General features: G+C 44.3%; 1 protein-coding gene across 1 annotated transcript in view; it reads right to left on the bottom strand.

Moving 5' to 3' along the window:
- Window positions 1-10935, bottom strand: part of FANCI (Fanconi anemia complementation group I) — a 35756-nt gene that overhangs the window by 18365 nt on the left and 6456 nt on the right. Inside the window, 10 exon segments of the mRNA XM_015425901.1 lie at window positions 3-106; window positions 985-1121; window positions 1301-1393; window positions 2857-2989; window positions 4014-4099; window positions 5310-5433; window positions 6319-6360; window positions 6994-7051; window positions 7127-7283; window positions 9839-9969. Of these exon segments, the coding sequence (XP_015281387.1) occupies window positions 3-106; window positions 985-1121; window positions 1301-1393; window positions 2857-2989; window positions 4014-4099; window positions 5310-5433; window positions 6319-6360; window positions 6994-7051; window positions 7127-7283; window positions 9839-9969 (1065 nt within the window).

Below are 10935 nucleotides of genomic sequence, written 5' to 3'. Positions count from 1 at the left end.
GATTTCCGTGACTTTGCTTCCTAAAATTTTCTTAGGCCCGTAGGAGTCCAACAGAATGAAACCAAAATTCACCAGGCCTTGAGTAACATGATCCCAACCGAACACACTAGATGGAGATAGCAAAAAGAAAGGAAAGGAAGAGAGCAATGTAATAAAAGCCTGACAACAGTTTTACCATTATGCCCTTTCCCCTCCTTGGACAGGGCAGTAAGAATTGCTAGATGAGGCTGAAGGTCCCTCTCATTGAGTATCCTTTGTCACATTTTTAATGCTACCCTACAGAAAAACACCCTGACCTTGCTGGACAATCTCAACAGATCTCAGAAGCTAAACATTTGAATAGCAGACCTCCAAGGAAGTTCAGGCTTGCTACGCAAAAGTAGGCAATAGCAAACTACCTGTGAAATCTCTTGCCTTGAAAATCCCATGAGGGGTCACCATAAATCAACTGCGACTTGACAGCATCATAGAAAAACACACGGCAGATTAAAATGCCGAAAAGCAACTCAAAGTTTAGTACAGCAAAAAATTTTAGTGTTCCAGGTGACTGTAGGTAACTGAACAACACTAGGAGTTCACTGATACTGTTGCAACAGTGGGCGCGAGCATGCTTGAACAAGCCTGGAGACAGAGAGAGAATCAACGATAGCCTCCAGGCAACAAGTGGGGCTCACGTCAAAGTGGCTTTTAGATAACTGTATGTAAAAATAAACTGTTGGATATGTTCTGTTCATTAATATATATGTTTTCATTCAATATTTATTGGGATTCAAAGTTGTAAAAGTTTCATTTGGACTGCGTGTGTATGTGGGAGAAGGGTTCCAGCTAGCCGTTTGCATACTTTGCTGGTTCCACTTAAAGGAAATTATCAGCGTAAGGGAATTCGAAAAGTATAATTCCTTACCCAGAGCCTGAAATGGAAGAAGTTATTCTGCTGCATGTGCAGAGCAGACCTTAAAAGGCTGCCAGGCTGCCACAACCCACCTGTTTGCCACGACTTCTAAAACTGTGGCTGATATGCTGCAGCGCAGAGGAGCCAAGTCCTGCAAGAACTTGGAGCCCTTAACGAACTGCATGTCCTTGAAGCACTTCATAACTGATGTTTTCAGGAAGTCAAAGACCTACAGCAAAAACAAAACAGCAACTAAGCAGGAAGTTATTTTTGTTTGCACTACTGAGAGTCCAGAGTGGAAGAACAGGCATGTTGTAGACAAATGATGCAAATTACTTGGATTCTGCTGGCGCACATAACTGTCCTCTGCCTTACTGATAAAGTTAAGAGCTGGGAAAGAAGACATACCTGCTCTTGAAATCGGTGTATCCTGGCCATTGACAGCAGAAGGGTCACACTGAAGGGACCGAGGGCATTGCTGGGATCTCTGTGCTGCTCAGACTAGGAAGCACCAAGCACAAGTAGAGTTTCAAATGTATAAAAAGGAGTTTTTATACTGAATAATAATATACTGATTTTAAATTACATTAAATTTTCACATTTCATTGTAAACCACTTCGCGGATACAAGTGGTTCAGAACAAGGGATTGAGCTTTTTTCTAGGCTTAGCTGCCATGTCCAATTTGCTTTGGCATTTAATTCATTGCCTTGTACACATTTATAACTTTTGCACAAGCCAAAAACAGGAAGATTCCAAGTATAAACAAACTACACTGGATCAGATTTGTCAATCAAGCCTATCCATGACTGAAAATAGCCGCATTGATGAAGAACAAAAGAGGGGTTAAGCACACCTCTCTCTCTCTCTCTCTCTCTCTCTCTCTCTCTCTCTCTCTCTCTCTCTGTTTTTCTTAAGAGGAAGAGAATGGGAAGCATGAAGTCATGCCATAGTGATGCTATGGAAAGCTGCCTGCAAGCCCCAGTCCTTTTTTTTTTCTTTCCTGCATTTAAAGCCTTCCTAGCCAAGAAACAGAAAGCAGCTCCCATGAGCCCTCCTTCCACTGCACTGAGGCAAAATAACCCAGCACCAATGACAGCTGCCCCTCCTGGATCTCCCTTTCTCCTAGGAGTCCAAGAAGGAAGGGAGCAGTTCTACCACCCTGTGTTCTGGGAGTGGGAAGGGAAGAACATTGGGGCAGGAGGAAAAAACACTGGAGGAGGCAGAAGCCTACCATCCCTGAACAGCCTACCGTCCCTGAATATTTTCCAGGCTCAGCAAGGGACTCTTGAGTTGCAAATCCACCAGCCCAAGCACAGAAACCCAGCATGCTATGATAGTCAGAATGTTTGACTAGGATCTGGAAAACTTATGTTCCAATCTTCACTTTGCCTGGGAACTTGCTAGGTGACCTTGGGCCAATCATGCACTCAGCATAACCTACCTCGCAGGGTTGTTATGAGGAACCTTGGGCCAATCATGCACTCAGCGTAACCTACCTCGCAGGGTTGTTAAGAGGATAAAATGGAGGAGGGTAGAATTGTGTAAGCTGCTTTGGGTCTCCATTGTGGAAAATACATAAATAAAATAAATGAAGTAAATACATAGAAGTGCCCGGAATTAAGATGGTAGCAGCTGCTTTATTCAGTTCAACTCTCGTCATAAAGAAAAAAGCTTAATTACCAGAAAGCAGGGAAATCTCTGGTTGAACAAGAAGTTGTCATCCCTGTTAGCTTAGGGCAGAGCTTTCATGGCTTCAGTTGGACACTATCATATCTTACAACCCCTTATGCAACATAAGAGCTACTTAAGTTGGAGGAAGACTGTTCAGGCTGGTGGAACTCCTAGCTTTGCTCAGTGGAGTAGCAAGAAACAGGCCAGTTCCTTAGAAGTTAGAGATGTGCAGATTTTGCCCATGCCTCTGAACCATCAGCTCCATCTCAGCTCATTCTTGCATTTGACATACCTTTAAGTATTTTAGCAGCTCCTTGCCCAAATCCCGGTCCAGATTAATGGCCAGCACAATATGCAGAATGACTGTGCCTTCCACATGGCGGAGTTGATCTAATGGCACCGTAGCTGCTTCAAGGTCCATGGACCTAAAAGAGTTGTTGGCCAGAAAAACAATCCTGGTTGTGACAGAGATGCAGTAAAGACAGAAACAGGCCATTGTGAGGGTGACCTGACTGAGAAAAGAGAAGTATCACAGCGATAATAGAAAACAAAAGGCCATACGATACAGTTTATTAAGACCAATCCAAATAACACAACCCAGCAGGGAAGCTTCTGAGTTCTTCAAAACTCTGCATCAGAATGAATGTTAAAAAGTGGGTGAGGGAATGATCTTTCAGGCCATCAATCTGAGGCCTTAAAGCATACTGAAAGTTGAAGAACGAGGCTTGAGTCCAGTGGCACCTTTAAGATCAAAAAAGTTTAATTTGGGGTATAAACTTTCCTGTGCATACACACTTCTTCAGATACATTGAAGCAGTTTTCCTTACATATAAGTAGAGGGGGGTTAGTTGCCAGGAAGTATAACTGAAATTGGCTTAAAGCAGTTGGTAAGACCTGTGAATGGCAGCAAATTAGCATATAAATATAAGAGTTAACAAACAGATGTGAGAACTAAGTCCAGTGGCACCTCCATGACCAACAAAGTACAGTTCTTGGTTTAAGCAAGAACTGACTTAGCGTGCATAAAGGCACACTTCCTCAGATACACTGAAACAGATTTCCTCAAGCTTTACATATAAGTAGATGGGGAGAAGGGCTAGTTAGAGTCAAGATACATAAGCTATATGTAAGGCTTGAGGAAAACTGTTTCAATGTATCTGAAGAAGTGTGCATGCACACAAAAGCTTATACCCAGAATTAAACTTTGTTGGTCTTAAGGGTGCCACCAGACTCAAGCTTTGTTCTATTGCTTCAGACCAACACAGCTACCCCACCTGAAAGGTAAAGAGTTCTGAAAAACTCAAAAGCTTGCACACACTGTGGAATTATTTGGGTTGGTCTGAAAAAAAGGTACTATATGGACTTTTATTTTTGGATCTTGCTATGGACCAATGCAACTACCTACATTTACAATATCCTACTAGATACCAGATATGAGAAATTACTCACTCTGAATCTCTCTGCTCTTCTTTCTGCTTTTGATCTACCTGATTGAAAAAGCTGATTAATCCTTCCAAAATGTTTTTCTTGCTACCCTGAAAAGTTAGAAGAGAATAAAGTAACAGAAGTCATTTTATATTACAGTATTAAAATGTAGTATCAACAGCAAGCTCTTAGTGTTCCGTGCACTTCACAGACAGATAGAATCTCAGCAATCTTTGGAACAAGCTGGAAAGTCAGCCCAGTATTAATTTTCACCCACGCTGCAAACAGGGAGATAGATCAAGATGGGTAGCCATGTTACTCTGTCTGCAGCAGTAGAAAAGAGTAAGAGTCCAGTAGCACCTTATCTTAGACAAACTTAGCCTTTAAGGAGCTACTGGACTCTTACTCTATTCTACTGACTTGTTTAAGGCCATCTTGCAAGCTGAAAGCAGAGGGCAGTTTTTGGCCAGCGGCTTCCTGGTTCACAGTTCACAGCCAGAGTGCTACTCTGGGTCCCCAACCCCATTTCTCTTTTAATACCAAGACTACAACCTGGTTCCTAAAAGCTGCAAGAATCAAAAACAGACATGTTGCTTTAAGAACATACTGGATCAGACCAGTGGTCCATCTTGTACCAAAAACACACATGTTGCTTTAAGAACATACTAGATCACACCAGTGGTCCATCTTGTCCAGCAGCCTGTTTCACACAGTGGCCAAACAGTGGCCCTGGAGGGTCAGTAAACAGGGCAAAGAGACACACACAAAGGGTCAGTAAACAGGGCAAAGAGACACAGACCTTCCCCTGATGTTGCCTCCTGGCACTGGTATCCAGAGATTTTATGCCTCTAAATGTGGGGGTTCCCTTTAATTACCATCACTAGTAGTCACTGATAACCTGTCCTTCATTAATCTGTCTAATCTCCTTTTTAAGTCTGACATACCTATTCACCTATATTGGGTAACATGAATGTCAGGGAAATAGAAATGGGCTTTCGGGTAAATTATGAATGTCAGGGAAATAGAAATGGGCTTTGTGGAGTTATTCTCCAATTCTGATGTAAAACCATTCGCTGATATTAGCTGCTACTCACTCATTACCAACAAGTTTCTGGGGGAGGTTATACAAATTTTGTAGAAGAGCACACTCCAGGTATATCCAATTTTCTTTGCAGCTGGTTGGACTTCAGGCAGACACTCAGTTTAAAAGTGACTGCCTGTGAAAGTGTGACTAGAATTTTTGTCAACATCTTCCTCAGAAGTTCTGTGGTCCACATTTTAGAATTTGGGGGACCTGGTCAGTTTCCCCATAGACATTACCTTTGCAGAAAGCAGCAGCAGCTGGTAGACCAGAGGAGGGATTTCTTGGAGATCCACCTTAGGAAGCATCCTTAGTACCTTTTCCACCACAAATTGCAGCTCTTCCACACTCAATGGGACGTCCCTGCAGAGTTTGGAAGTGGGGGGAAAAACCCAAACATTTCCCCATTCATGTTGGCACCTTTCAAAATGCAACAGCATGCTTAGACCGAGAGCTAGCAAAAGGAATCCCACCTCAAAGGACCAAGAGCCCTGCTTGGCTGTTGGATGAAACAAAGAAGCTTTGAAGTAGGGAAGCTTCAGTAGGGAAGTGCCTGGGAGTGCAGTGACTAGATAAGGAAAGCCAACTAACAGTCTAAGCCGCTCTGCTATCAAGTGTAAATCATTCTGGGAAGATGGACAAAATCTGGACCACAGTGGCTTTGCAAATCTCTCCCTCTGGATAATATCCAACTGGATCACTAGCTAACCCAGTCAAAGCAGATCATTCTATAGTACAACCTGAAGCAGAGTTACACCCTCCTAAGACAGTTGAAATAAGTGTACTTAAAAGGTGTAACTCCAGTTAGGACAGCATGGCTAAAAACCACCACTGGCACATGGGATCGTTCAAAGAGACCCCTGGAGCCTAAAAACTCTTCTTCACTGAAGAAATGCCTGGCCTAGTGGAATGTCTTCAAAGTCCAAGCACTGACTGTGATTAACTTAGCACTTCTCCTCTTTTGTGTGTGTGCGTAAAGTACCATTAAATTGACTCACACAACAACCCTATAGGGCTTTCAAGGCAAGAGGTGGTTTGCCATTGCCTGCCCCCTTGCACAGCAACTCTGGACTTCCTTGGTTGTCTCCCATCCAATTACTAACCAGGGCTCACCCTGCTTAGCTCCTGAGGCTAGCCTGAGCCCTCCAGGTCAGAGGTCTCTACTCCCTTATCACCAGGAAAAAAGTCATTCTCCGTCACAAACACCTTACCCAAAAAAAAGCAGTAAAAATAGAGACTGGGGATTACCTGAACATGGAGGTGAGATGGATCACATACTGATGGCTCCACCTGCCCAGATAAAATTAATAAGTCTGAGAACAAGGGGGGGGGGGATTACTAGCCAGAAATACTACCATATCCAGATTCAATTCATCCCCCTCCCCCCCCGATAATTCTTTGACTACGTTAAATAGAAGCCAGGTGCTGCGGTGATGCAGCCTAAAATTACCAGCCACTCCAGAACATTTGTGGCCTGCTCACAGATCTGTTGACAAATGGAAGGACTGGGGAGTGCCTTGCCAGAGACAAGGATTGAAGAATCCAGAGCAATCACACCACTGTTCTTTCAGTACAGAGGAATGAGACCTCAAGAAAACAGAGCAGAGCAAGGGTGAGAGAAGCCTTGAAATGAAGCAAAAAGGTATTATATAGTGAGATGCACACTGTTTAGCGAAGGGTTTAAAAGGACAATTTAGCAATGATTGTTTCCTAGAACAGCGCTGATGTTACAGCGCTAATGATGATGGTACTTCATGCAGTGTGTGTGTGTGTGTATGAGAGAGAGAGACTGACTGATCTCCATTCGAAGACAGGCATACAGTATTTGACTCTGAAATCATGCATGGAAGAAGGGCTCACAAGGTGAGTTCTGAACAATTCTCCCAGAGAACCCATGGAACTGAAAATACCAGACCTACCTACCTGCTGGAGCACAGTGTATTGATCAGCTGTTTCTTAAGCTCTACCCCACTCAGTTCACCTGTTAGGAGGGGGAAATTGAACATTTAGAAAACGTGACTAGTTATAGGAAGGGGGGGGGGAGCAAAGAGCTTACCTTTGCCATAAATCAGGCTCTCTTTCGATGTAGCCAGTGCAGTCAATACTGTCGGAAGCAACTCTAAAGATTTGCCACTTAGCAGGCTACCTCCTCGGACAGCTTCAACAAACAAAGTGGCCAAATCAACCAATGCGGGGCCTGGCAGCTGGTGGACCTAACAAATGGGAGGCAAAACCCCCCAAAGTTATGAGAATATGCTTTGAAGGCTTCATATATGCCTCCCCCAAAAAAAGAAGGGGAGGGGAGAGAAAATCAAGAACAAAGGAAAGAGGCTATCAAGATGGTAGTGAAAATTGTTTCAGAAATAGCTGTTGCACCCCCTGCTGGAAAAATATAAAAACCCACTGTCATGCGTGACATCTGTCAGTCACCACCTTGAACACACATGCAGTGTTATCCCAACAGGGCTGCCAACATTTTTGACCAGCCCTCTTCCTATGTCCTTAAAGGCAGCCTAACAGACAAAAAAAAATTAATCAGATGAAACTTTTTCTTAGTAGTAGAAAAGGCTTCTGGTTGTCAGGCTGATGTTAAAGGCACAACAAGAGAGCTAGTATGTTGACAAACCAATATCCTAATGATGACGATTGCATTACCTAACAGACTAATTCTGCAATCATATGCATTTGGCTTGACAGGAAGTCCCACTGAATAACAGCACATTTGAAATAAATGTGCACAAGGGAGATGACCAGACTACCATTTACTTGCTGGCCTGCTCAGGAATATAAATCTGAAAGCTAGAATAGAAATCCCCCAATAAATCTGAAACTGAAACTTAGAAGTGAAAGAAAGCCAGCGTGGTGCAGTGGATAGAGGAGTGGTTCCCAAAGTGAATGGTAGTGCCCCTGGGGGTGAGTGCAAATTATCTAGGGCAAGGGTCATTTCATAGAAAAATAGGTGCAGGAGCTCATTAGCATAACTCATTAGCATAACTTATTTGCATATGCCACACCCCCTGATATCACTGGCAATACCCACCGCTCAGGCTCCACGGGACTGTTTTGGATTGCTAGCTATTGGTGGGGGATGCGCAGATCTGCCCTCGCACAGGAGGGAGAGCTTGTACCTGAATGAAACTTGGTCTTAAAGGTCCCACTGGACTGTTTTGGACCGAGGGGCCAGGGGGAGCTCTGCAACTTACTTGGCTGCTTTTTGCTCTGACTGAGGGCTGCTGGGAGCAGGGGGTGGGGCTTGCTGCATGTGCCTGCCCCCTGGGCTTTTTACTGCCGGAGCTCCGCTCCTGTGCGCTCCTGCAGGAAATGACCCCTGATCTAGGGGGTTGCTAAGAGGCAAAAGGCAGCAGGGGGTACTAGAGGTGTGCCCTTTTGTCTGCACTGTTCATTGATTTACAATTGACCAAGCTATGGCAGCATGCTGGCAAATGGCACTCCAAGTTTCTGCCTCTGCATAGTGCTGAGAACTGGCGAAAACTATAGGAATTTTTAGGGGGGGGGGGGAGACTCTTGCAGGCTATTTTGTATTTTTAGTGAAATATGACAGAGGAGGAACAATCACTGTCAGAACCCTGCCTAACCTAACAAACAGGAAGTTGCTTTAATGTTATCAACCTGTCCAAACTACTAATTTATTCAAATATTTATATCCCACTTTTCCCTGTGACTCAAGGCAGCTTACAAATCATACTGAAAAGTATAATAGGGGTGTGCAAAAAAATAAATAAATTCCCAGCTCCATGTAGCCTATGGGGAACCATTATAGTCAATGGGTCCCATAGGCTATAATGGAGAATCAATCTGGGGGTATCTGAGGTTCTGGGGGGCTGTTTTTTGAGACAGTGGCACCAAATTTGCAGCATAGCTGCTGGTGCCTCTCCTCAAACCCCCCCCCCCCCAACTTCAAAAAGATTGGACTGGGGGGCCAATTCTATGGGCCCCAGAAGGAGGTGCCTCCATCCTCCATTGATTCCAATGGAGGGGGAAATGCCTTGTGAGCTGAAAGCAGTAATCCCTACGCTGCCTGTTACAATTTTGTGCACCAGCACCCCCTATCTCACCTTAAAGGGAACTATCCCTGGGAGACCAAGGCTTGAAGCCCCATTCTGCCATGGAACCTTGCTGGATGACTCTCAGCCTAACCAAGCTCACATCCTGACCAATGTTCCCTCTAAGATGTGGAGTCTTGTGAGCAGAAATTCTACTTTGTGTGCTGGTGGCATTCAAGTTGTGAGGGAGCCATTTGGCTACTGCATGGATTAGTTTGCTCTGGAGCCCTCCTTCCTGAGCCAAGACAAAAATGTGTGAGCCGGAGGCTAAAAAACTGTGAGCTGGCTCACACTAACTCAGCTTAGAGGGAACACCGATCCTGACCTGATGACCCATAATCTTGCAAGAGTTTGGAAGCTTAAGCAGGGTTGGCCACAGTTAGTATTTGAACTTGAAACCATTAAGGAAGTCCAAGGTTGCTACGCAGAGGCAGGCAATGGTAAACCACCCCTGTTCATCTCTTGCCTTGAAAACCCTATGGGGTCAACATAAGTTAGCTACAACTTGACAGCCCTTTCCATCACCACCAATCTAGCTCACAGGTTTGTTGTTATGATAAAATGAAGGGGAGAATGTTGTAAGTCACTTTGGGTCCCCATAGGGAGAAAATTAAGGTATAAACAGAGTGTATAAATAAACAATAGATCTCCTAACCAGATCTTGCTGGCCCAGAAGAAATTAATCCTAATAAAGCTGTTATTACCTCTAGCATCAGCAGCCCTATAATCTCACATGCTACTTCCACATGCAGGTCACCGGATTCTACCAGCTGGATGCCATGTTTGTAAATGCTGATTCTCCTGATGACACAACTCTGTTGAGAGCAAGGGGAACCTAATGTGGAAGACAGAGAAACCAAATGAATTTATATATATGGGCTGTCTCCTCATACCACTCATAGTCAAGAGGAAACCACGGATCTTTCAAAAGCTAGACTCGTAGATCATAGACCATTTCCCAGTGTAAGAAATGGTTTCTCAGTATTTCTTCCCCCTTATTTTGCACAATCTAAACAAAGCTCTCTTTAATACACAAATTTAGATACTTCTGCATCACAGAAGCAGGTCCAATGAAATTACCATCTTGCTTATTCTGCGTTTCTAAGATGGGAGTCCAAAGAACACTTTCCTAGGAGTAAACCCCACTGAAAATAAAATGACTTACTTCTTAGTAGCCCTGATTAGGATTGCTCTCTCAGTCTGTGACATCAACAAGCATCAACTGTCTACTAAGAATTAGTTCATGCTTGCATATTCAAGTGATACTGAGATATTGGCCAGTGGAATTTATTTTGATTTTTATCCAAGGCATTTCTTCAGGACAATACTATCTGGAAACTGACTATGCTTATTTATTTTAGAATGTTTATATGCAGCCTTTTCACCTACTGGGTTCTTATGGGGGCCAACAAGTACATTGAAAAATACAACCATTAAAATAAAACCATAATATGCTGGAAACAAACACCACTGCCAAGCAGCACCAATCCAATCTGAAGGCCTTTCAGAAAAGAAGTTTTAGTGGGCTTCCGGTCTGGCTCCCGCGAAAGGCAGACGCATCCTCAGGTCGCTCCCGAGGGCGTCTTGCCCGCCCGCGGTGGAGGAGGGAATCCGCGCAAGCGGAGACCCGAACGAGCCCCTCAGGGGAGAGGAGCTCGGATCCGGGGCGCATTAGGGCGTTCTAGGGGGGAGTCTCTCTTTCGGTCGAAAGATCGGAGATTGAGACTCTCGCCATGCCCTGCCCCTTTGGACCTTGCTGCGTGAGCGACCCCGTTCTACGGGGTTTAGCGGAACCACCGGG

This window comes from Gekko japonicus, unplaced genomic scaffold (genome assembly GCF_001447785.1).
Source record: "Gekko japonicus isolate JY-2015 unplaced genomic scaffold, Gekko_japonicus_V1.1 scaffold3048, whole genome shotgun sequence".
NCBI lineage: Eukaryota > Metazoa > Chordata > Lepidosauria > Squamata > Gekkonidae > Gekko > Gekko japonicus.
The sequence above is the reverse complement of the archived record's forward strand: the minus strand, read 5'-3'. Positions and strand labels throughout refer to the sequence as shown.